The sequence below is a fragment of the Malaclemys terrapin genome, chromosome 2, assembly GCF_027887155.1.
Source record: "Malaclemys terrapin pileata isolate rMalTer1 chromosome 2, rMalTer1.hap1, whole genome shotgun sequence".
Lineage (NCBI taxonomy): Eukaryota > Metazoa > Chordata > Testudines > Emydidae > Malaclemys > Malaclemys terrapin.
The window spans coordinates 204,303,106-204,330,389 of record NC_071506.1 but is presented as its reverse complement, the minus strand read 5'-3'; the positions used below and the strand labels follow the sequence as shown (position 1 = coordinate 204,330,389).

General features: G+C 48.9%; 1 protein-coding gene across 1 annotated transcript in view; it reads right to left on the bottom strand.

Moving 5' to 3' along the window:
* The window catches only part of GLB1 (galactosidase beta 1), a 96,278-nt gene that overhangs the window by 30,744 nt on the left and 38,250 nt on the right, over positions 1-27,284 (bottom strand). Inside the window, exons 7-10 of the mRNA XM_054019516.1 lie at positions 26,171-26,229; positions 25,314-25,435; positions 25,171-25,211; positions 24,444-24,556 (exon numbers count right to left, since the gene is read on the bottom strand). Of these exons, the coding sequence (XP_053875491.1) occupies positions 24,444-24,556; positions 25,171-25,211; positions 25,314-25,435; positions 26,171-26,229 (335 nt within the window). The remainder of the gene's footprint in view (positions 1-24,443; positions 24,557-25,170; positions 25,212-25,313; positions 25,436-26,170; positions 26,230-27,284) is intronic.

Genomic DNA, 27,284 nt, shown 5'->3' with positions numbered 1-27,284 from the left:
CATTCAACAGGGCAATTGATTACAAAGTGGGGGGGAAGATCTTATTCTACTTCTAGCAAAAAAGACATTTTTCTTTTACCTTAATTATACTACCTTAGGGGCCCGCTATAACATATTACCAAGGTTCAATACCGCTGTTTCGGTGGGGCGGCGCTGGGAAAGGAGGTCTGGTTTCTGTGGGGCGGGCAGCGCTGGGGGGGGGGGGGGGGGCTGTGTTTCGGGGGGGGGGCTGGGCAGCGCTGGGGGGGGGGTTGGCGGCGCTGGGGGGGTTTCAGCGGGGCCGGGGGGTTTCGGCCCTCAGCTGTTTTCTTTTGAGTAATATGGCCCTCGCCGCTTTACGAGTTGTGCAGGCCTGATCTAGAGTATGAAGTATGACCTCTCCGTTATTGCAGCGAGGCTTAGGATAAAAGGTTGGGAGGTGAATCGGTTGGTTCATATGAAAAGATGAGGTCGCCTTGGGTATGAACTTTGGGTGCAGCCTGAGAGTAGCCCTGTTGTGACAAAAGACTGTAAAAGGGGGGTGCTCCATCAATGCTGCTATCTCCCCATTTCTCCTCACCGAGGATGGTGATCAGAAATGCTGTCTTCATTGTCAGACAGAAATGCTGTCTGACAGAAATGCTGTCTTCCACAGGTTCAAAGGGTGGTCTAGTCAGGCTCTTTAAAACTAAGTTCAGGTCCCATGTTGAGATGGGATGTCTGGGTTGGGGAAAAGAGGTTCGCTATGCCCTGGAGGTATCTCTTTGTAGCTGGGTGTGAGAAAACTGAGTATCCCTCTATTGGTTGATGGAAAACCGCTGTGGCTGCCAGGCGTACTTTGAGCGAACTGAGAAATAACCCTGACATCTTGAGTATGTAGTCTAACACCACAGGGAGAGCAACAGATGCCAGGATAATTTGCCTGGAATTGCACCAAACTTGAGAGGGGAGGGATAGCTGAGTGGTTTGAGCACTGGCCTGCTAAACCCAGCGTTGTGAGTTTAATCCTTGAGGGGGCCATTTAGGGATCTGGGGCAAAAATCTGTCTGGGGATTGGTCCTGCTTTGAGCAGGGGGTTGGACTAGATGATCTCCTGAGGTCCCTTCCAACCCTGATATTCTATGAGACTGGTCCACTTTTTCAGGTAAGTATGACTGGCAGTCAATTTCTTACTGTATAGTAACACTTTCTGTACCTCAGAGCAGAAGCTCTCTATGTATTGGAACCATGAAGGAGCCAGGCCTTGAGCCGGAGTATCCGCAGGTTGGTATGGAGAGCGCATCCTTCATTCTGCAAGAGGCGGTAAGGAGTGGGTTGAAGTGGGATTGGTGGACACGCCGCCAGCTGTGACAGCTATGGGTATCACATCAGTCTTGGCCAGTTGGAAGCAATCAGTATGACGTTTGCTTTTTTTCTTTTTATTTGTGACAGGAACTTCAGCAGCAGAAGGAACGAGAGGAAGGCGTATAGAAGGCCCTCGTCCCTTGGAAAAAGGAGTGTCCAAGGCCAGCCCTGGAGCAGCGGCATGGGCATTTCTTGTTCCGGTAAGTGGCGAACAAGTATATCGTCAGTGTCCCCCATTGACTGAATATGCTGTGAAGTACTACTGGGTTAATTTCCCACTCATGGTTATGTGAGAACCTGCGACTAAGACTGTCTGCTGTTGTGTTCTGCACTCCCGGTAGACAGGCCACTGACAATAGAACATTACGGGAAATGCACCAGTTCCAGAGCTTTAACACTTCTGCGCAGAGGAGGACAATCTGGTGCCTTCCTGGCAATTTATATAGTACATGCACACGATGTTGTCCATCATGACTTTAGTGTGTGTACCTCTGATCAGTGGAAGAAAGTGAACATAAGCATTCCTGACCACTCTAAGTTCAAGGAGGTTGATGGGAGAGTTGCCTCCATGGGCGATCATTTGCCCTGAGTCATGAGGTTGTTGAGATGTGCAACTCAATCTATCAGGGATGCTCACGTAGTGAGTAGTAGTGTTGGGGGGGGACTGTGTGAGTGGGACCCCTGTGCAAACAGTTGTTGAGTCTTTCCACCAATCCAGGGAGTGTTTGACCTAGAAAGGCATTGAGAGAGGTTTGTCTAACCTGCCTTTTTTCACCTGTAAACTGAGCTGAACCACATCTGCAGGCACCTCATGTGAAGTCTGGCAGGAGATATTACAAACATGCCCGCTGCCACGTGCCCAGAAGCTGGAGGCAATGTCTGGCCGATGTTTGAGGGCTAGTTTGCACTGTCTCTATAAGTGCGGACAGGCTGGGAAATCTGTGCTGTGGAAGGAGCACTCTTGTTTCCAGTGAATCGAGATCGCCCCCTATAAATTCCAAGCATTGTACTGGAATTAGGGTCAATTTTGAATGTTGACTTGTACGCTCGGTTTTGTGACTATGTCCATAGTTCCGTGGGTGGCCCGTGGGGCTTCTTCGAAGGAGCAGGCCTGAGGCGACAGTTGTCTAAGCATGGGTAGATCATGATGCCCTGGGTATGCAGGTGGGCCGCCACTATGGAGAGGACCTTGGAGAATACTCTGGGAGCCGACAAGAGGCCAAAAGGGAGTACTCTGTGCTGATACTGATTCTGACCCAGAGTAAATCGAAGGAACTGTCTGTGGGATGGCAGGATCAATATGGGGAAATGCGTGTCCTGAAACTTGAGGGCCGAGAACAAATCTCCCTGTTCCAAAGATGGAATAATCGCCACTAGGTGTGACACATCTTGACTGTTTGAGCTTTGATATATTTGTTCAGTGCTCTGAGATCCAGTAGGGGTCTCCAAGCTCCAGTTTTCTTGGGGATCAGGAAATACCGAAAGTAAAAACCTTTGCCTCAGAGATGCAGTGGGACGGGTTCTATGGCTTCTAGGCAGAGGAGTTGATCCAGTGGTAACAGTCTCTCATGAGAAGGGTCCCTGGAGAGGATTGAATACACATGGGAGATAATTTCCAAAACCCATCTGGTGGATGGATTCCCAGTTAGGACTGAACAGAGCAAGGCCATAACCAAAAGGATGAGAGAGGTTGGAAAGTGGCAGCTGTTGTCAAAGGCAGTGGTCTCTCAGGGCCTCGACCCAGGTGTCAAAACTGATGTTCTGAGGTGGAAGATTGCAATGTTGAGTATTGAGGTTCTGATGGTTTGCACCTCAGAAACTTGGACCTTTTTCCTCTGTGGCTCATAATAGAGTTTGTAGACAAATCTCTGATAATTTTCATATGACTTTACATTGTGCCTCTTCATATAACCTTGTGGTGGGTCTACCCACGTGTGACCTCTGTTTTCATGGGACTTTGTATCAAAGCCTCATTTAGAAACTTTGCATTGCCCTTGGTATAATATTATAGCCCCTAAGGATAGAATAAGATAGAAGAAAAATTTCTTTTTGCTAGCAGTAGAACAAGAGCTCTCCCCCTCCCCCAACTCTTAATCAATTGCCCTGTTGAATGAATGAGGTGTGGATGAGCAAGGCATGGAAGGTAGCACCTCCAGACAGCCTCAACTGTTGGAGAGGGGCTGGGAGCCAGACCCAAGGACAATAAAACGTGTCAAGTGGGCTCATTAAAGACAAGCAGACATACCGACAGCCTCAGGGGTTAGAAGCAAGCACCTTCTTTTGGAAACACCCTCTTTGCAGCATTGGGACAACACTCAAAAGAAAGCAGCACAAAGGACCAATGGACACAGACACAGAGTTTGAATCTGGTATAGATTTGCATAAGAGGAAAGCTGCTATAAAAGTGAGGTGTCTTGCAGATGACCCCGGGTCTCATCTTGTCAACATGGGAGCATCGATCCGGATCGGCAGAAGCCCGGCTCCACCCCCTCCCCCATCTAACTCACCTGGCCAGTGAAGTTAAGGGGAGCAACTAATTGGTAACAACAAGACGGAGTGTGTTTGTGTGTGTGTGTGTGTGAGTGTAAGTGTAATATATTATATGCATATGATACAGTGTTAATAAATAGAACGGTTACTTACCTTCTGTAACTGTTGTTCTTCGAGATGTGTTGTTCACGTCCATTACACAATAGGTGTACGCGCGCCGCGTGCACGGACGTCGGAAACTTTTTCCCTTAGCGGCTCCCGTCGGGCCGGCAGGGCCCCCTCCCTCCCGCCAGAGCGGCGGCCCGCTCTAGGGTATATATATCCCTGCCGACCCGACCCCTCCGGTTCCTTCTTGCCGGAGACTCCGACAGAGGGGAAGGAGGGTGGGAAGTGTAATGGACGTGAACAACACATCTCGAAGAACAACAGTTACAGAAGGTAAGTAACCGTTCTTTCTTCTTCAAGTGATTGTTCACGTCCATTACACATTAGGTGATTCCCAAGCTTACCATTGGAGGTGGGTAGGAGTCAAGGTACAACTGACTGTAGCACAGCCCGTCCGACTACCGCGTCCTCTCTGGTCTGATGGTGGATCGCGTAGTGGGCTGTGAACGTATGTACGGACGACCAGGTGGCCGCTTTACAGATTTCCTGGATAGGGACCTGCGCCAAGAAGGCCGTCGAGGACGCTTGGGCCCTAGTCGTGTGGGCCCAGATCTCTGGGGCTGGAACATTGGCGAGCTCATAACATGTGCGTATACAATGCACAATCCACGCCGATAAGCGCTGTGTCGAGATAGGCAGGCCTCTCATACGTTCCGCAATGGCAATAAACAGCTGAGGTGTTCTGCGGAACGACCTGGTCCGCTCCAGGTAAAATGCCAATGCCCTTCGAACATCGAGGGTATGTAGGCTGCGGTGATGAGGGTCCGTATGGGGTTTAGGGAAGAACACCGGTAGACAAATGTCCTGTCCCATGTGAAACTGCGATACCACTTTCGGGAGGAATTTGGGGTGCGGCCTCAGTTGCACCTTATCCTTATGAAAAACTGTATAAGGGGGTTCTGAAGTGAGGGCCCTCAATTCCGATACCCTCCTGGCTGATGTGATGGCCACGAGAAACGCCACCTTCCACGAGAGGTGCATGAGGGAGCAAGTGGCTAGGGGTTCAAAGGGGGGCCCCATGAGCTTAGTTAGGACTAGGTTCAGACTCCACGCAGGGACCGGTGGGCGCGAGTAGGGAAACACCCTCTCCAGCCCCTTGAGGAATCGGGCTACCGTGGGGTTGGAGAACACTGACACTCCCAACTCTCCCGGATGGAATGCCGAAATGGCAGCTAAATGCACTTTAATCGAGGCGGGCGCAAGCCCCTGATGCTTGAGGTGTAGTAAGTAGTCCAGGATCGACGGAACTGAGGCCTGTAGAGGCTGTATGTGCTGAGGCTCGCACCAGTGGGAGAACCTCTTCCAGTTGGCCAGGTAGGTCGCTCTTGTGGAGGGCTTCCTACTACTAAGGAGAATTTGTTGAAGCTGGTGAGAGCACCTGTGTTCCGCATCGTTCAGCCAGAGAGATACCACGCCGTGAGATGTAGCGATGACAGGTTCGGGTGGAGCAGGCGACCCCTGTCTTGTGTGACTAGGTCGCGATGGAGGGGGAGGATGATCAGATCGGCTATGGACAATTCCAGCAGGGTCGTGAACCAATGCTGGCGTGGCCAGGCCGGGGCGATGAGTATAATTGTCGCCCTGTCCCTGCGGGTCTTGAGGAGGACCTTGTGGATGAGCGGGAATGGAGGGAAGGCATGCCTCAGGCTCCCTCCCCACGGAATCGTGAAGGCATCTGCCAATGATCCCGGGCTGAGGCTCTGAAACGAACAAAACTGAGGGCATTGACTGTTGTCCTTGGTGGCGAAAAGATCCACCCGGGGAAAGCCCCACCACCGGAAGATTGAATGCAGGACGTCCCGCCTCAACGCCCATTCGTGCATTTGGTAGGATCGGCTGAGGCGGTCCGCTAACCTGTTTTGGATCCCCGGGAGATACATTGCAATGAGATGGATAGCATGGGCTATACAGAAGTCCCATAATTGGAGTGCCTCGCGACAGAGGGGAGAGGACCGGGACCCGCCCTGCTTGTTTATATAGAACATGGCGGTAGTGTTGTCCGTCAGGACTGCCACGCTGTGACCTTCTATGGTGGCGTGGAAGGTCTGACAGGCGAGGCGAACTGCTCTTAGCTCCTTTAGATTGATGTGAAGCAACCTGTCTTCCCTGGACCACAAGCCTTGGGTCCGCAGTTCCCCCAGGTGTGCTCCCCAACCCAGGTCCGATGCATCCGTTACTAACGTCAGAGTGGGCTGTGGGGCAGCGAAGGGGATCCCTTCGCAGACCTGCTGTTGATCGAGCCACCAGCGGAGCGAACCCAACACCTGATCCGGGATCGTCACCACCAGATCCAAGGGGTCTCTGTTGGGGCGGTACGTTTGGGTAAACCACAACTGCAAGGGCCGGAGCCTTAGGCGGGCATGCCTGACTACATGTGTGCAGGCTGCCATGTGTCCCAGGAGCTGCATGCAACACCTTGCCGTTGTCGTGGGGAACTTCTGAACTGAGCTTACGGCCCTCTGAATTGTCAGGAACCGCGACTCCGGGAGGCTTGCCCGCGCGGTCACCGAGTCCAGGACTGCACCTATGAAGTCCAGTCTCTGTGTGGGGCTAACATGGACTTGGGTACGTTGACCAGGAGGCCGAGCCTTCCGAACATCTGTAGAGCCAGCGTCACGTGAGAGCGGACCTCGGCCTCCGACCTGCCCGCGAGGAGCCAGTCGTCCAAGTACGGGAACACGCGCATCCTTCTTTTCCGAAGGAAGGCTGCTACCACGGACATGCATTTCGTGAATACTCGTGGTGCTGATGCCAGGCCAAAAGGCAGGACCGTAAATTGGAAATGGCGCTGGTTGACGATGAAGCGCAGGAACCGCCTGTGGGCCGGATTGATGGCGATGTGAAAATAGGCATCTTTCATATCGAGGGCAGCATACCAATCCCCCGGATCCAGGGATGGGATAATAGTTCCAAGGGAGACCATACGGAAGCGCGTTCTGACCAGAAACTTGTTTAGGTCGCGTAGGTCCAAGATAGGACGGAGGCCCCCTTTTGCCTTGGGAATCAGGAAGTACCTGGAGTAGAATTCTTTTCCCCTTAGGTCTGGTGGGACCTCTTCCACTGCTCCTACTGTAAGAAGGGTCTGTACCTCCTGCATGAGAAGTTGCTCGTGAGAGGGGTCCCTGAAGAGGGACGGGGAAGGGGGATGGCAGGGAGGGGGTGAGGAAAACTGGAGGGTATAGCCCGCCTTCACTGTGCACAGGACCCAGCGGTCCGATGTTATGCGCGACCATGCCCGGCAGAAATGGGACAGGCGGTCCTTGAAACTCAGAGGAGGATCCAGTATGGAATGTGGTACGCTGTCCTCGAGCGTAACTTCAAAAGCCTGGTTTGTTCCCTGGCTGCGGCTTGCCCTGGCCATGACCTTGGCTCTGGTTAGGCGTATTGTTACATCTCCTCCTGTTATCCCTGCCACGACGGCGGTACGGTTCGTGCTGAGGGCAAGGGTGGTACTGCCTCTGTGGTGGTTGAGGCTTAAAGGGCTTCCGCTGTGTCACCGGGGTATGCATTCCTAATGACTTTAGGGTTGCTCGCGAGTCCTTAAGGCTATGTAGCCTGGCATCCGTTTGGTCGGAGAACAAGCCCAAACCTTCAAACGGGAGGTCCTGCAGGGTGGTCTGTACTTCTGGCGGAAGGCCTGAAGCCTGTAACCATGCCGAACGCCTCATCACTATCCCTGACGCGATCGTTCTAGCCGCTGCGTCGGCTGAATCGAGGGAGGCCTGCAATGAGGTCTTGGCCACTGCCATCCCCTCGTCCACCAGGGCCGTGAACTCAGGATGTGCATCCTGAGGTAGGGAGTCTTTGAACTTGGAGACTGATGCCCAAGAATTAAAATTGTGCCTATTTAGAATCGCCTGCTGATTAGCGATCCTCAGCTGAAGGCCCCCAGACGAATAGACTTTCCTTCCGAATAAGTCCAATCGTTTTGCCTCCTTGCCCTTGGGCGCAGGGGCTTGCTGGCCATGACGCTCTCACTCGTTGACCACCGAGACCACCAGCGAACAAGGAGGCGGGTGTAAAAAGAGGAAGTCAAACCCTCTAGATGGGGCAAAGTATTTTCTCTCCACGCCCTTTGCAGTTGGTGCACTGGAGGCCGGCGTTTGCCACACCGTCTTATAATTGGACTGGACTGTCCGTATAATCGGGAGAGCGACTCTGGAGGGCCCCTCCGGGCTCAGGATGTCGACCATGGGGTCCTCCTGTTCTACAGTCTCCTCCGCTTGCAAGCCCAGATTGAGGGCTACCCGGCGAAGCAGGTCTTGGTGCGCCCGATGATCAATCGGGGGAGGGCCGGACACTGTCGTGCCCGCTACTGCCTCGTCCGGCGAGGAGGAAGAGGTCGGGGCCTTTTGTCCATCCTCACCTTCCTGCAACCCTTCATTGCCTGGTTGTTCCTCTGGGGCCTGTCCCACGGTGTGGGACTGGGACGGTACCGTGCTCGGTGCCGAGTCCACTCCCTCCCGCTCCTGCGGTCTAGAGACCGTTGCCTCCTTGTGAGAGGGCGGGCGGTACCGCGGAGAGCGGGATCGGTACCCCGATGGCCCGGATCTCGATGTCCTGGATGGGGGCCCTTGCTGGTGGTAGGCCCAAGGTGTCCAGAACGGCCCTTGGCTTGGTTGGCCCCATTGGGGATGGCCAGAGGCTTCGTAGTCCCTACAGTCCTAGCCTGTGCCCTATGGGCATACCCGCCGTACCGGCCCAAGTCAGTCTCCGACACCACGGACGGTGATCTGGAAGGCCACGGTGGAGCCGTAGAACGGTGCCGGTCCGGGTTTGGGGAGTAGTGCCTCCGCAACCAGGTCCTGGAGTAGCGTCTCGCCGACCTGGATCTGGATCGGTACCGGTGACCACGGGACCGGGAACGACTACGGCTGGTCGGTCTCGGGGAACGTACCGCCAACGCATCCCGGTGCCGACTCGAGTATGGCTGCTGAGTCGGTGCCGACCGCTTACTGAGGCCCGACTGCTGCGGCGCTTTCTGCGCGGAGGGCAACCGGGAGTCCACCGAGGCGGAGCTTGACCGGGACCGGTGCCTTGAACGGTGCCGAGATGGCGACCGTGATGGGCGCACCATCGCCGGCTTGCCTCTGTGTGGCAGTCTCGGCGGAGCGTCCTCAGTTTGTGAAGGGCCCTCAACGGACAATGCAATGAGGTCCTTTGCTGCCTCAAATGTGTCCGGAGTGGAGGGCTGTTCCAAGAGCTCCTCCAGCCCTTCTTCCTCACTCGACGCACCTATCCCGGGGCTCGACGGGCCTTTCGGCGCCGGAACCACTACCGGGGCCTGTGCCGCGGCCGTGCCGGCGCACTCGAGGTCTTGGCCGGCGCTACCCTCTTATGTGGGGAGCGTCCTCGGGCCTTGGGTTGGCCCTTCGATTTGGTCGGCGAAGACGACCGGTGCCGTACATGCCCCCGTTGGGTCGGTGCCGTGGGCTTCGAGTGACCCGCCGGCGCCAGTTCCCACACCGATGCCGGGGCGCTCCGCACTGAGGCAGACGGTGCCGCCGAAGTGGAGGGCTGTAACGCCGTCTCCATGAGCAGCTGCTTGAGGCGAAAGTCTCTTTCTTTCTTAGTTCTGGGCTTAAAGGCCTTGCAGATCTTGCAGCACTCTTTCTGGTGAGCTTCCCCCAGGCAGCGGAGACACGAGTCGTGGGGGTCGCTCAATGGCATAGGCTTACGGCACGTGGCACAAGCCTTGAAGCCTTGGGCGTGCGGCATGCCCCGCCGCCCAGGGCCGGTGCTGGGGTTGACCAAGCAACCACGGCAGGAACTTTAAGTACCTAATGAACTGTTAACTACTAAGCTTAACACTAACTACTAATAACTGATAACTGTTGTAGATACCACTAATGACTATGCTAAGGGACACTCTCAGACGAGAGACAGAGTTGTTCCAACGCCGCCACGGACGGTAAGAAGGAACTGGAGGGGTCGGGTCGGCAGGGATATATATACCCTAGAGCGTGGCGCCGCTCTGGCGGGAGGGAGGGGGCCCTGCTGGCCCGACGGGAGCCGCTAAGGGAAAAAGTTTCCGACGTCCGTGCACGCGGCACGCGTACACCTAATGTGTAATGGACGTGAACAATCACTCGAAGAAGAAACATGTGTTACTAATAAATGTGGCGTTTTGCCTTATTCCCCCTGAAAAGATCCTGTGCAGTACTTTAAGTACAACATTTTGGTGGAGAATGCGAAAGGGGGAGCAAGCATAGAATCCACAGTTATTATAAAACTGGTGTGCACACCGCCAGCTTTAGCAAGCCTGGCACTATAGGAAAAAGAGTGTAAACTTTCAGTTAATTAACCAAACTCTGAAGGATATAGGAGTTTAGGTTTAAATTGTGTTATAGAGGTACATACACCCTCAGCCGTAGCAAGACTGAGCTAAAGAGGAGAACTTAGTGTTTCTCACTCTGATCTGGGGAAGGATTTGTATAATTGGTGTATGAACCCTTGGTGGTAGCAGACCAAGTAATACAGAGGGAGGCTTAGCGTCTCTCCCTCTGGCCCAGAGTGGGTTAAAAACATAAGATGCAGATCTTGTTCTGTTAAACCAAACTCTGAAGGATATAGGAGTTTGGGCAGTGTAGTGTGGTTTATGTTTGTTTTGTAAGTAATATTGTGGTAATTTCACAATTTTGAAAAAAATGTTTAAGAAACGGAACCAGGAAGGGTGGGGGCTAGTTGGAAAGCCCATGCTAAATTAGTAGTGAAACAAGGCTTGTGCCCATGGAAAGAAACTGTTTATTGGAAAAAGCAGGATCGGGCCCAGGCAAGCAACAGATAGAGAAACTGGAAAACAGGTTGGGTACAGAGAGTTAATACAGCACTCTCAAATCTTACAGCAGCAGTAACATCAGGAGAAGAAACATTTAAGACCCCAGAAGGGGGCAGACCTTTGGGACCCCTCTGGAGATTGGGAAGGGGGATATTTGAAATATTTGGGTAAATTCCTCCTCCCAGGGCCAAAATGCCATTGAAACAGTTAACAACAGTGCCTGCTTCTGCCTCAGATCTCCAGGCCATGGCAAAATGGCTGGAGATTTTAAAACAGAATTTTTTTTTCTAGATGGAGTGTTAACGCCCTTTTACTGAGAGAAAGGGAGGATTTACACTCACAAAAAATGCACCACTTAATTAGCATTTGTGCAGCCCCAAGTACCAAACACACTGTGGCAGAGACCAAGCAGGTTCTGCCAGGGTGAAAGCACTGTGCTAATTTGTTTCCAAGCTTCTATCTTTCAGGCTCTGAACCAGAACATCAGGAGAGCTGGTACCAGCTGAAAAGTTATAAAATACCATGGTTATAGTGTCATGACAAAGTCTGTGTTCAGTGTTCTGTGTTGCATGTTCTGTGTCTGTCTCTGCAGCATCAAACTTGGGCCTCATTTTGTTTGTCAATGTACCCAATTATTGGAATGGCAATGGTTTTGTTGTATTTCCAATTATTATAATTATAACTGTTTGCATTTGTGTTTATGTTACATCTGGTGTTTAGTCAACTGTAATGGTTTTAGTTATATTCACCTGGTTATAATTGTTTGGTTTGTTTGCAACAAATACAAAAGATTTATATGGTGACCACTCAAGAATTGTTCTTGAGAGGTCAAAAGGGGGGCAATGTAGATAAATCTCTGATAATTTTCATATGACTTTACATTGTGCCTCTTCATATAACCCTGTGTTTGGGTCTACCCACGTGTGACCTCTGTTTTCATGGAACTTTGTATCAAAACCTCATTTAGAAACTTTGCATTGCCCTTGGTATAATATTATAGCCCCTAAGGATAGAATAAGATAGAAGAAAATTTTCTTTTTGCTAGCAGTAGAACAAGAGCCCTGTTGAATGAATGAGGTGTGGATGAGCAAGGCATGGAAGGCAGCACCTCCAGACAGCCTCAACTGTTGGAGAGGGGCTGGGAGCCAGACCCAAGGACAATAAAACGTGTCAAGTGGGCTCATTAAAGACAAGTAGACATACCGATGGCCTCGGGGGTTAGAAGCAAGCACCTTCTTTTGGAAACACCCTCTTTGCAGCATTGGGACAACACTCAAAAGAAAGCAGCACAAAGGACCAATGGACACAGACACAGAGTTTGAATCTGGTATAGATTTGCATAAGAGGAAAGCTGCTATAAAAGTGAGGTGTCTTGCAGAGGACCCCGGGTCTCGTCTTGTCAACATGGGAGCATCGTTCCGGATCGGCAGAAGCCCGGCTCCACCCCCTCCCCCATCTAACTCACCTGGCCAGTGAAGTTAAGGGGAGCAACTAATTGGTAACAACAAGATGGAGTGTGTTTGTGTGTGTGTGTGTGTGTGAGAGTGTAAGTGTAATATATTATATGCATATAATACAGTGTTAATAAATACATGTGTTACTAATAAATGTGGCGTTTTGCCTTATTCCCCCTGAAAAGACCCTGTGCAGTACTTTAAGTACAACAAGTTGTGGGGGGAACTGCGGAGTATGCAGTTTGTGAGGAGACTGAGGGCTACATTTTTTTTTTTTTGTCTGGGCGTCTTGATCCCCACTGACCAAAGTATGGCTCTGGAGTCCTTAAGCGTGTGGAGCGATGCATTGGTCTTCTCAGCAAACAACTTAGAGCCTTCAAAGGGGAGGTCTTCGACAGATGTCTGAATCTCCTTTGGGAAACCCAAAAGATGCAACCACGAAGCTCACTGCAACACAACTGCCATTGAGATGGAACCGGCCACTGTATCAGCCGCATCAAGTGCTGTCTGCAGTAGTGTTTTGGCCACTAACTGCCCTCATCGATAATGGCTCAGAATTGTTCCCGTTGTGACTCCAGTAGATGATCAATAAAGATGCTGAATTTGGCATAGTTCCTATAGTCGTGCTTTGCCCTTAAGGCCTAGTAGTTTTCAATTCTGAATTGCAAAGTAGCAGAAGAGTAGGCCTTCCTTCCAAATAAGTCAAGGCACTTCCAATCCCTATCATAAGGGGTGGATCTGGAACAATGTTGGTGGCCACAGGAGTTAACCGCTTATATCATGATGGAATTAGGGGGAGGGTGGGAGGAAAAAAATTCAGTATCTGTGGGGAGGGAAGTGTACATAGTACTTTTTAATCAGCCCTTTTGCCTATTGGTGTGGCCAATGCTGGTGGTTGGCATATGAGCTTAGCTGGGTCCAAAAGCTATCCTCAAGGAGGAGGATGTACGTAAAATATCCAGCAGCTTATGGTGAGTGTCTATTATCTCCTCTAGAAGTATTAGTAAGGTATCTGCCACCCTCTTCGTAAGGTCTTGGAGGAGCTTAAAATCATCTGCCATAGATAGTGGAGGGAGCATAACTGTCTCTTCTGAAGGGGAGGAAGAGACGTTAGTCTGTGGTTAACAACCCCCTCTAGTCCAACCTCCTGCTCCTCCAGGATCTCTTCAGGAAGGCCTGAAGCCGTAGATGCGGTGGCTGTGGGAGAACGCCTCACAGTCTCTTGGTGAGAGACACTAGACGCCCAGGAGGATGATGCCTATAGGCCACCCACAGATCCCAGTAGGGCCTGTGGTGGGGTGGTGGGAAAGGCATGGGTGGCTGAGCTCTATGATTGGTCATACCATGGGGGTTGTCCAGAGCGAGGGTCTGATGGGGAAGGGCCAGCTGGTAGGATGAGGGAGCATAGTGGGAGTGACAAAGAACCTCCCCTGGAGAAAGAACCTCCTCCTGGACACTGTCTGAATCTCCACTGGAAAGTGGTGGAGCCGATGCTGGGGCCCTGGTACCAAGCAGAGGATACTCTGGTGCCTCAGATACCATGAGGTCCTTAGAGAATCTAAACTCCTGCGGTGCAGCAGTAACTGGTACCAATAGTGGTTGCCGTTGTTGAGTTGATGGTACCAAAGGGACCAGAAACCTTGGCCACACGAAACAGTCTGATGATGGTTGTCTTGCAGTCATTGGTACCGGGGGTATCCCTACTGGTGCAGTCTGCCTGGAGGTGGTATGATCTGGGCTCCTGTTCCTGACCAGCAGTACCACTGCTTCAGTGCCTGTGCCCATAGGTTCTTTAGGCTTACCAGCGGCATCAGTAGCAGAGGGCCCACACAATCTGTGGGTACCATGTTTAGACATCTTCAGTACCAAGGAGAGTGAACATGCCAGGGATCTCCTCTGGCTGGTTCAGGGCTCACTCTGAGGGCTCGCTCTCTTTTTAAGAGATCTTACATAGGGAATCTGAGGATTTCTTCCTTGGTTCACTGTCCTTTGAAGTGGAAGGTTGCAGAGATGGCTCACATCACCTGGGAGAGACAGGCCGCGGGTCAGTCGCAGGCTAAAGAGCTCCCTCCATAAGGAGCAGTTTCAGTTTCCATTTTTTTTCAGAATTTGGCCTTCAGCTGCTGACATGTCTGTGGAACATGGCCCTCAACGAGGCAAAAGAAACAGGGGGAATGGCCATACTGGAATGGTCTCCCTGCAGGAGAGAGAATTCTTAAACTGGGCAGGCCTCTTACTGGGGGCAATCCCCAGTATAGTGGGGGGAAAGGGTTAAAGTAAAGAACTTATTTTAAATTTGGTTTTTGTTTTTTTAAACGGGGGAAGAAAAGAAAAGAAAAAAAAAAAACCTACGAGACTTTGGTCTTAGCTACATTTGCGAGTTGCAGCGCTGTAAAGGCTCCCCCAGTGCTGTAACTCACTCCCTGTCCACACTGGCAAGGCATTTGCAGCACTGTATCTCCGTGGTTGCAGCGCTGCATGTACTCCACATTCCCGAGAGGAATAGCGTGTATTGCGCTGCCTCTGCAGTGCTGCGGCGCCAGTGTGGCTGCCCAATGTGCTGTGACTGGCCTCCAAAAGTATTCGGCAGTATCCCACAATGCCTGTTCTAGCCACTCTGGTCATCAGTTCAAACTCTACTGCCCTGGCCTCAGGTAACCAACCATGTGACCCACCCTTTACATTCCCCGGGAATTTTAAAAATCCCCTTCCTGTTTGCTCAGCCTGGCGTGGTGTGGAGTGCTATCAGCGAATCTTTCCAGGTGACCATGCCTCCACGCGCCAAGCGAGCCCCAGCATGGAGCAATGGTGAGTTGTTGGACCTCATCAGTGTTTGGGGGGAGGAAGCTGTACAGTCCCAGCTGCGCTCCAACCGTAGGAATTATGATACCTTCGGGAAGGTATCAAAGGACATGATGGAAAGGGGCCACGACCGGGACGCCCTGCAGTGCAGGATTAAAGTGAAGGAGCTGCAGAGTGCCTACCGCAAAGCCCGAAACGCAAACGGCCGCGAGTGCTCTCCCCCCGCAACATGCCAATTCTACAAAGAGCTGAATGTGATACTTGGGGTTAACCCCACCTCCACTCCGAGCACCACCATGGACACTTCAGAGCCAGTGTGGGGGGGGGGAGGGGGAGGAGGAGGAGGAAAGCGGGAGTGAGAGTGGTGGGCCGGTTGGAGACACCCCAGAATCCCTGGAGCCATGCAGCCAGGAGCTCTTCTCAAGCCAGGAGGAAGGTAGCCAGTCGCAGCAGTCAGTACTTGGTGGAGGACAAACAGAAGAGCAGGTTCCCGATAAGTGGGGTTTTTTTCGGGAAGGAATTTTTTCAGTGCGGGCTCTTTGGGAGAGGAGGGTTAGGCATGCATGCCTAGATGCGGAATAGTGCATTGATGTGGTTTATCACATCGCGGTAATCGGCCTCGGTAATCTCCTCGAATGTCTCATCCAGAACATGTGCAATGCGCTTGCGCAGGTTTATCGGGAGAGCCACCGTGGTCCTTGTCCCAGCCAGGCTAACGTGTCTGCGCCACTGTGCCACGAGGGGCGGGTGGACCATTGCTGCACACAGGCAAGCTACATATGGGCCAGGGCGGAAGCCACATTGCAGTATAAGACCCTCCCTTGCTTCCCAGGTCACCCTCAGCGGCGAGATATCGTCCAGGACGAACTCCTGTGGAAAATGTTGGGACAGTGTTCAGTGTAGGTGCCCCCTGAAGCTGTTGGCTCTCCCCAAGGCACAGAAACCCAGAGGACAGTGCAGCCCTGAAACAATCTGTCCCCCTTACTCACCATTTTGAAGCTCCCGTGGGATGTGTGCGCTCTGTTTCGGACGGGAAAATTATGCAATTGTGTAGACCCTGTGTGTTTTCTACTTCTTAAGTGCGGGGAGAATCATTACTCTGTCTGGTATAAACAATGCTGCCTCTGTTAAATGTTGCATTTTGCCTATACAGCAGCATCAACCTTGAGACCTCAGCCGTCCCTCTTATCGCCTGCTCAGAGACTGCAAAGACTCAGGAAGAGACCGTGAAAAAGCAAAGAAGACATGCTGCAAGGTGTGATGCGGCAATCTATTAAAGAGAATGGGAAGGAAAGAACTGGAGGGAGAGAGAAAGCAGGATCTGCCAGGAAAATGCAGCGCACCGGCGGCAAAGCACCGAGCACCGGCAGCAAAGCACGGATTGGCTCATAAGCATCCTGGAGCGCCAAGCAGACACTATCCAGGAGCTCTTAGCCATGCAGAAAGAGGAGCAGTACCGCAAACGCAACGCCACCCCACCCCTACAGCCCTTGTCCCAAAACTCTTTCCGTTGTGCCCCACTGTCCCCTCCAACCCACTTTCCCCAACTACTGTGTTCTTCATGCCACCCGCTGCCTCCAACACCGGTATCTTCACCACCCAGCCCTGAAAACCACGACCCTTCCCCTCTGCTTCAACCCCCATCACCATGCAGTATAGCTATCCTGAAGTGCAGCACTCACTGCACAGCACACCAGACAGGACATACGCGAATCTGTGATTGTACCGTTCCCTACTCCACCCCTTGTTTCTTTTCAATAAATAAATATTTTTTCTTTTCAATAAATGGATTTTTTGGCTTTGAAAACGTTCTTTATTATTGCATAAAGTAAAAGACTCCTTAGCCCAGGAAATAAACAGGCACTGCAAGTCTGCTTAGCAAACACTGATTCCTAAAGATTGGAATTACTGCACTTCACTCCCGTGCAGGGCACCAGATATCACTGCTGATTTTCAGCCACAAATTGCTCCCTCAAGGCATCCCTAAGCCTTGTAGCCCCGCGCTGGGCCCCTGTAATAGCCCTGCTCTCTGGCTGTGCAAATTCAGCCTCCAGGTGTTGAACCTCGGAGGTCCATGCCTGAGTGAAGCTTTCACCCTTCCCTTCACAAATATTATGGAGGGCACAGCATGAGGATATAACTGCGGGGATGCTGTTTTCGGCCAAGTCCAGCTTCCCATACAGAGATCACCAGCGGCCCTTTAAACGGCCAAAGGCACACTCCACAGTCATTCGGCACCGGCTCAGCCTGTAATTGAACCATTCCTTACTGCTGTCAAGGCTCCCTGTGTAGGGTTTCATGAGCCACGGCATTAACGGGTAAGCGGGATCTCCAAGGATCACAATGGGCATTTCAACTTCCCCTACCGTGATCTTCCGCTCTGGGAAAAGAGTCCCAGCCTGCATCTTCCTGAACAGCCAAGTGTTCCGAAAGATGCGTGCGTCATGCACCTTTCCGGGTCAGCCTGCGTTAATGTCAATGAAATGCCCACAGTGATCCACAAGCGCCTGGAGAACCATAGAGAAATACCCCTTCCGATTAACGTACTCGGATCCTAGGTGGGGTGGTGCCAGAATAAGAATGTGCGTCCCACCTATCACCCCTCCACAGTTAGGGAACCCCATTTGTGCAAAGCCATCCACTATGTCCTGCACGTTACCCAGAGTCACGGTTCTTCTGAGTAGGATGCGATTAATGGCCTTGCAAACTTGCATCAACACGATTCCAACCGTCAACTTTCCCACTCCAAACTGGTTTGCGACCAACCGGTAGCTGTCTGGAGTTGCCAGCTTCCAGATTGCAATAGCCACCTGCTTCTCCACTGGCAGGGCAGCTCTCAATCTCGTGTCCTTGCGCCGCAGGGTGGGGGCGAGCTCCTCTCACAGTCCCATGAAAGTGGCTTTTCTCATCCGAAAGTTCTGCAGCCACTGCTTGTCATCCCAGACTTCCATGATGATGTGATCCCACCACTCGGTGCTTGTTTCCCAAGCCCAAAAGCAGAGTTCCACGGTGCTGAGCATGTCCGGGAATGCCATAAGCAATTTCGTGTCGTACGCGTTATGCAGCTCAATAGCATCATCGGACTCCTCACTCTCACTGTCACTTTGGATCTTATGGAATAGTTCGACAGCCAAATGCAACATGCTGGCGAGATAAGTCAGCATACGCCTCAGCAGTTCGGACTCCATTTCCTGCAAACAAATCACGCTGCACAGAAACCGTTGAAAGATGGCGCCAAAGGTGGACAGAAACAAAGGGATTTCTGGGATGCGAAGCGATGCATCACGCGGCGTTGGGACAGGACCCAGAATGCCCCGCACCCACGCCCCCTTCCCACAACCCACGGTGCCAGAATGGGAAGAGGTGCTCTGTGGGATAGCTGCCCAAAATGCACCACTCCCAATAGCGCTGCAATTGCCGCAAATGTGGCCATGCCAGTGCGTTGGGCAGCTGTCAGTATGGACAGACTGCAGCGCTTTCCCTACTGCGCTCTACGAAGTCAGGTTTAACTCACAGCGCTGTACATCTGCAAGTGTAGCCAAGGCCTAAGAAATGAACAAAAGCACTAAAAAACAGCTAAGAACGCATTTCTAAAGAAGTAAAGTATCTTTGAACAGACTGCTAATTGCTCTGTCTCTAGCCGGAGCAGTTGAGAAGGAACTGAGGGGGGTTTGCCAGCAAAATGATAATTAGCCTCGAGGCAGAGCAGGGGGGGAGGGTTTGGAGCACCTGTGCAGGCCAAAAAGACATTGCTACCAAAGATATCGGATCAGAACCGCGGGGATGCACCTGCACATACACTTACCGTGGAGGGACATTACTTGAAGAATTGCTGCCCTCCATTTAAGATAGTTGTAATAAACAGTTACATTCCTTTATGGAACTAGATGAATGAAACAACAGCTGCCTCCACCACAAGGGCACACCTCACCATCCAAAACAAAGGCACATATAAGCAAAGAGGTTGCGCTGGCTGTGGTTCTGTGAAGGTCTGCGTGTCTCTGAAAGAGTGGGAGTAACGCCACAGAAGGAGACCAAAGTCTGGTCTCCTATGAAAAGTTAGGTTGACATAACTACAGCACTCAGGCGCGTGAAACCGACCTAACTTCCAATATAGAAACACTTTGTCATAAATATAAAGGGAAGGGTAACAACCTTTATGTATGCAGTAACATAAATCCCTCCTGACCAGAGGTACAGAATCACTTACCTGTAAGGGGTTAATCAGTTCAATTAACCTAGTTGGCACCTGACCAGAAGGACCAAAGGGGAAAGAAGATACGTTCAAATCTGAAGGGGGATGGGGCGGGAGGTTTTGTTTGTGCTTTCTTTGTTGGTTCCCTCTCGGTACAGAGAAAGAGACCAAGCAGGTAACCAACTCCTAAAAAGATTCTGAACTGATACATCTAAAAATTACAGAAATTGTAAGTAATAGCGAGGAAATGCGTTAGATTATCTTTTGTTTTAGCTTGTGAATTTTCCCTGTGCTAAGAGGGAGGTTTACTCCTGTTTTTGTAACTTTGAAGTTGAGCCTAGAGGGGAATCATCTGTGTTTTAAATCTTTTCATTTACCCTGTAAAGTTATCTTCCATCCTGATTTTGCAGGTGTGATTCTTTAACATTTTTTTTTTTTAAATAAAATTCTTCTTTTAAGAACCTGATTGATTTTCAGTGTCCTAAAAACCAGGGATTTGGTCTGTGCTCACTTTGTTAACCTATCGGTTGGTATATTATTCTCAAGCCCCGCCAGGAAAGGGGGTGAAAGGGCATGGGGGGATATTTTGGGGGAAGATAGGGCTCCAAGTGGCCCCTCCCTAAATGTCTCTTTAAATCACTTGATGATAGCAGCAATACCGTCCAAGGACAAGGAAAGGAATTTGTGACTTGGGGAAGTTTTAACCTAAGATGATGAAATATAAGCTTAGGGGGGTCTTGCATGCGGGTCCCCACATCTGTACCCTAGAGTTCAGAGTCGGGAGGGAACCCTGACACACCTAGATTGACAAAAGAATGCTACTGGTACTTGAGAAGTGTCATAACTATAAAGGGAAGGGTAACAGCTGTCCTGTGTACAGTACTATAAAATCCCTCCTGGCCAGAGACTCCAAAATCCTTTTCCCTGTAAAGGGTTAAGAAGCTCAGGTAACCTGGCTGGCATCTGACCCAAAGGACCAATAAGGGGACAAGATACTTTCAAATCTTGGGGGGGAGGGTGGGGGGAGGCTTTTGTTTGTGTTCTTTGTTTGGGAGGTCGTTCGCTCTTGGGACTGAGAGGGACCAGACATCAATCCAGGTTCTCCACATCTTTCTAAACAAGTCTCTCCTATTTCAAACTTGTAAGTAAATGGCCAGGCAAGGCGTGTTAGTTTTCCTTTGTTTTCTCAACTTTTAAATGTACCTTTTACTAGAGTGTTTATCTTTGTTTGCTGTACTTTGAACCTAAGACTAGAGGGGAGTCCTCTGAGCTCTTTAAGTTTGATTACCCTGTAAAGTTATTTTCCATACTGATTTTACAAAGATGATTTTTACCTTTTTCTTTAATTAAAAGCCTTCTTTTTAAGAACCTGATTGATTTTTCCTTGTTTTTAGATCCAAGGGGGTTGGATCTGTATTCACCAGGAGTTGGTGGGAGGAAGGAGGGGAATGGTTAATTTCTCCTTGTTTTAAGATTCAAGGGGTTTGGATCTGTATTCACCAGGGAATTGGTGAAAGGTTTCTCAAGGCTACCCAGGGAAGGGAATTAGTTTTTGAGAATGGTGGCAGCGGACCAGAACTAAGCTGGTAGTTAAGCTTAGAAGTCTTCATGCAGGCCCCCACATCTGTACCCTAAAGTTCAAAGTGGGGAAGCAGCCTTGACAAGGAGACAGAACTCCCACAGCGATGGAAAAACCCCTTCCGTCCACACAGTCTGCAGCTACGCCATGTGGTTATGTAGTAGTAAGATTTTTTGTTTGTATTTTGTATAATTTAGAATGAAGGATAAAGAATAATAATGTAGCATGTATTAAATGTATTGGTGTATGATTTGACCATATCCTGCCAGCCACCTTTTCTGAAAGCAGAAAGGAATGGCCTAATGGGCCATTGGTAGAGATGCATCAGCCAGAATCTGTGGCTGTGCTGATTTCAAGGCAGTGACAGACCTTTTACGGTCACCACTTAGTTGGGCCTTGGCTACACTTGTGAATTACAGCGCAATACAGCCTCCCAGAGCGCTGTACCTCACTCTCTGTCCACACTGGCAAGGCACGTACAGCGCTGTATCTCTGTGGCTACAGCGCTGCTCGTACTCCACTTCCTAGAGAGGAATAACGTTTGCTGCACCTTGGCTACAACTCCCGGGTGTCAGTGTGAACGAGGAGTTAATTTACTGCGCTGTGATAATCCCCTTATGCGGAAGTGCCGTTTCAAAGCTCCATTTCAGAGAGAAAAAGCAAACATTTTTCTGTTTGCTTTGAGTGAGTGAGTGAGTGAGTGAGTGAGTGAGAAGCAGGGGGCGAGGGGAGTGTGAACTTACAAGATAGTGTGCGGACACACTCCAAAAACCCACTCTCTCTCCCCCCACACTCCACCACCACCTCTTTTTAAAAGCACGTTGCAGCCACTTGAATGCTGGGATAGCTGCCCATAATGCACCGCTCCCAATGCAGCTGCAAATGCTGCAAATGTGGTCACGACAATGCGCTGGCAGCTGTCAGTGTGGACAAACTGCAGCGCTTTCCCTACTCAGCTGTACGAAGGCGGGTTTAACTCACAGCGCTGTACAGCTACAAGTGTAGCCATACCCTTAGTTGTAGGTTTAGCATTTTAAAATAAGTAAAAGAATGCAATGGTTGTTTTACTCTTGCATTGCAATTTGATGTTCCTGTTCAAATGTTCTGAGTAAATCAATTCCGTTTTGTGTGTGAAGGAGGAGTGTGTGTGTTAAAAGATAAGCGTGGAGGTCATCACCAGACCAGATGTTCTAGGGAGGAACCAAAGACAGACACAAGGGCGCCAGGAGGTTGCAACACGCCCTATTGCAATGTCAGAGGAGGGCAGATTGACGATTCTAAAGATGAGACAGGCACCTATCAATGGGGACAAGATAGCTGTAATCAAAACAAGCATGGGGTAACTCCCTAAGAAACTTGATGAAAGAACAAGATAAAGGATGAAAACAACAATTTAAGAAAACAACCACTTGTCAAACAACAACTGATTACAGCATGACGGAGCAAAACTCATTGGTCCCAATGAAGAAAAATCACTATATAAACAGGGTGCCTTGCCATGAAACGTTGGGTTCATCCAGCCAAGACTTCCCCAGAGTATCATGTCAGGACCAACGGAACCCGGCTCCTCCTTACCTGTGATCAACCTTGCTGGCCACTATATTGATCCGGACTGGCAACTATAACCTTGATTGGCGCGCGCGCGTGTGTGTGTGTGCGCACGCGCGCATATGCTAATTGTTGTATCTTCAATAAGCAGGCATATTGCCTTTTCCCCTGAAAAAGATCCCATGTGCTTCTTATAAGCATAAAATTTTGCTGTACAGCTATGGTACTGTAGCTATGCCACTATAGTCACCATAGTGTAGACATGGCCAGCGATGAAAGCAAAGAAGCACCAGAACAGACCAAGGGAATCAGGGGCAGAAATGCCAGGACGCGGTCAGAACAAGTAGCATGTTTTTAAAAGCCAAACTGAAGCAGCTTGTCCACTGGACCATGACAAAGCAATCCCTACGTCTGACATATCTCCCTGCCAAGTTTCAACCACTTCATTGGTAGAGCTGTTAAAAGAAAGAATAATTTACATCTCTAGATAATGGCATAACTCCACTTCTTCCTCTCTCTTTGTACTTGAAAATGGCTCAACCAATTCTGCTCAAGCTTTCATAAAATCCACTCCAAACAATTTTCACACTAGGGAAGAAACCAAACATGGATCGTTTAAGACCAAAAGCAGAAAGTTATAAGCAACTGAAAGAGGCCTGTTAGGACAGGAAAACAGACAATGACCCCCCCACACACCTCTCCGCCCTCCCTCCCTCCCCCCCAAAAAGCCTATAGGGGCTCACTACATGTTATGCTTACAACAAATCTGTCATTTTGAAAGCAGATATTCATTACAGGACAACTCTCTTTTTAAACGTAACTTTACCTCAAAATGTGATTGAGCAGATAGATTGTTATTGGTTTAGAACCCACAGTACAGACAGGAAGACTTTGTTTAGATACTATGGATATGCAGGGTAAAAGCTAAACAAACCACAGTGTAAAAGTTGCATACACCAGTCTGGCCTACCAAAATTGACAGTGCTTATGCCAACACTTCAGATCCTATCAAAACCAGCTCTCTGCATGAAGTCGTATCTCCCCCGGTTCACATGCATGCAAACACTAAAGATCACATTTCAGATAGGCATGCACTTTAATTAAGGAACTCAAGAGCAGTACTTTTTTTGTGACGTTCATTGGCAAGGGAAGCCACACAAAGATGTGAGACAGAGGTGAACTAAACTCTAAGGGAGGCAATATAAAGCTATCAAAATGTGATGAGACTTGGCAAGTTAAGCTTTGGAAAAATACAGAAGGTTATGAGACTGTTCTACAGTAGCCTTTCAATGGAGACAAAAATAAACCCAACTTGACTTGTGCTTAAACACAGAGAGGGGCCCAAAGCAAATACTTGGATTGAACAGTCTTGAATTCTGGGGTGTTCAAAACCCAGATTCAAATTCCACAGCTCAGACTCATCTCTTGTTTGTAAAGTTATGAAGGGAAAATCTGTTCATTGGAGTAAGCTTTCCCACTCTTAGAGACCCCAAACACCAGAGTGCACAACATCAAGTTTGGAAGCAGACTTTGGGTGATTTTTTACACAATAATCGAAGAACTCAATAGCAGCAAAAAGCAGCAGCGTATTTCAACACCTGAAGTGGATAATAAATAAGTTGGCAGAATTTTTTTTTTTATAATTTCAACAGATAACATCTACGTTTATTTTTAAGCATTTTTCCCCCAATTTTTATCTATTTAAATTTTTCACAGTTGGGGGAATTATGGAGGAGTCAGACAATAACTATCTAAGGACAGCAGAGATTTAGATTCAAAAAGTTAAAGCTTTATAACCTCTAAATCACAGATTGTCAACATCATCTGTCAAAATATGCCAAGTAAACATCCTTAAATCAAAGTCTAAATAAGTCCTCAAGCAGCACTTTTCTAACTTTGCCTATCTGTACATTTCTGTTCTTATCTTTTTTCATTGGTTTGTGTGTGCTCAGTGAAATCGACATTTACTGATAAAAAACCTAAACCTTCCAAACCTAGTAATAAATCAGGAGGCAACCGACACCCATGCAAAACCAAGAGAGCTCACACAATAAGCTAGTGAGGTTTTAAAGAAACATTCTAAAAGCCATATCTTTTATAAACACTCACCCTACCAATGACTTCTCTCAGAGCAAAATATTTGTCAGTGAGGTCCCCTGCTTCACTCAGTGGAGCGTCATAGTCATAACTAGTAGGCTGTGATGAATATGGCATGTTTGCCCCTGTGAAAATCAAAAATTAAACAATTAAAAACAATTGATGGAGCTTCTCCAGTCCCCTCCCCAATGGGATAGTTTTTTAGACTTGTTTCTTTCCACCCACAAATTTCTTTGTTCATAGCAAGATCTCTAAGTCTAGTGGTTCAGCGTGGGTTCCCTTCAGGAAACCATCCCTATTCAGGACAGAACTTAAGCACTTGCTTACATTTCATTGAAGTCTGTCGGAGTTAAGCACATGCTTAAGGAACGCCCTGAATTGGAATGGATTTATGCATATGCTTAAGTGTGTTCCTGAATGAGGGCTTTGGATAATGAAGTGGTGATTAGCAGAGATGTAGTGCTGCTGAAGTATCGCTCCTGCACCTGAAATATAGGAGGTGATATGCTCCGGCACTTTTTAATTCAAGGACTCCTTGGCACCCAATCCTCCTTCCCCACTGGCATTTAAAATACTTATCTGTGTGTCTTAAGAAAATGAATATAGAATTGATTTAGGACATGGCGGACCTAGAGGCTGAAGGTTTAGAGTGTGTGTAATTTGTAATATACTGTAAATGACAGGTGTAGGCCTCACCTGTAATTGGAAAGCAAGTCACTTTTTTCAAATTGTTCCTTACCATTCCAATAGGCAAAATTGGTTCCACCTATAAACATGTACCTAAAAAGAAAAACAAATAAAGCCAATCAAACCAGGCTTTGCTGACTGCCTCCGTACTCTCATTTTTCATTAAAACAAATCCTCTCTTGAACATGCACTTACATGTTAACGTTAGCGCCACGTGCCAGGATTTCATCAAGAGTTTTAGCTATCGTATTTGTTGGCACAACAGAATGAGGGTGACCCCAGTGATCCAGCCAGCCAGTGTAGAACTCAGAGTTTACCTGCCCGGGGTGAAATGTGGAGAGTTGGGGAGAGAACATGAACAGCAGGGGAGGGGAGTGGGGGGAAAGAGTAATATAAAAAGGAAGCAATATCGGAATTGGAGGTTAAGTTATTTTAAGCTCAATTTATGTCACTAGCAATAAGAAAAAAAGCAGCTAAGTGCATTTGATTCATATTCAAATTACTGAAAATACAGTGAAATATGTTAAATGCCACAGGAGATGAGGTAGCTCTTTAGTTAAGATAAGTCCTTCTCTCAGAGTGGCTAAGGCATCAAAATGGCTCCTAATCAGCTCACATCCCATTAACTTGTGTAAAAATCTATGCTAGTTAAAAACAGGATGCAGTTTTTTAACCTGCTCTATTAATTCTGCCTCTAACTTCCGCTCCCCCACACACTTGACTTATTCATCTAAGCATCTCTACTGCTTTGGCTGCTTTGTACATACTTTCCTAGGCTGGGAAAAATCAAGACAAATTGGAATCTTCTGAGGCTAAAAAATACTCCACAGAACAGCAGTCAGGGATCACAGAACAGCAGCATGGAACAGACATGTACAGAGAAACTGTCCCCAACCTCTGCCTCACCATGAAACAAGAGTTCCAATGTCCCATGAACCCAGGCACCCCAAGCAGCACAAACAACAAGTACTGCTGCTGTCAACCCCTCGGTTTTCATTACTATCATAAAATTAAGAACATATGGAAATTAAAAAAAAGAAAAGAAAACATACCAAGGGGCCTCTGGGTTCACTGCCTCGTTGAGTTAAAAATGCTGCTGTGACATTACCACCTGCAAATAAAAAACAAAACTGAGCTGCAATATCCATGCTATTTCAGGGCTTTGCCTTCAGGAGCAGAAACTGGGATGCTGCACCTCTCTCCCCTGCATCAGCAACAACCTAGGTGGAAATCTGGGCCTAAATTTTCAGAAGAGGCTAGTGATTTTGGGTGCCCAAGTTGAGGCAACAGAGGCTAGTTATCTGAGTGTGGGTGCTCAGTGCTTTCTGAAAACCATGCCCCTTTCAGGAGCCTCAAGCTGAACACCAGAACTAAGGCACCCAAAAATCACTTGTTATTTTTTAAAATGTAGGCCTTAGTTTAAAGTAGATTTATTTGTGGGAAGTCTAAAAGTCAGGGAATTGGCAAATCAGATTTGGAGTTTCACCTCTAAGTCACTGGTCTGAAAGCCAAGAGTGACTGAAAAAGTCCTTACTATTTGACGGATGACCTCCAGGAAATGGGAGGTGTGAGAGATGTGGATTTTTTCAATTAATAAATGCACTGAGACTACAAACATACCTTACCACAAAGGACAATTCACAAGGGAGGTCCCAAGTTGAAGGCACTTGGAAACTGAACTACATTCACATTGGACTGGGGCCCAGGAAACCTCCCACACTGCCAAGGCTGTACAGTTTCTAGGGATGATAAAGTCTCCTGTTCGGACTGGGCACTTTTCACAAGCATAACGCTCACTTAATTCTGCATGCTTACAATACCACAGATTGGGGCAATGTGTTCCCTTTTAACTATGTTCTGCAGCGCTTGATTTTCTTCCGAGGAACGCAAAGTGATAATCAGATGAAGCTGGAATTTGGGCTGGATTAAGAGCCCTTGGAAAAACTGCTGAGCATTGCTATATTTGTTCAGTAGGTTTGCATTGTAAAGAGACCAGACTGGTCCCAGAGGAGAAACCCTAGTGAATCACACCAGCTGGCTTCCTCTATATGTTTAAGAATATATCAAATGGCAATATGTAGATCACCACTTAAACCCAGGAGTCAGGGAGACCATCAACTTTGCTACAAGCGAACAAATATTGGCCTACTTATCTTGCTACAAACA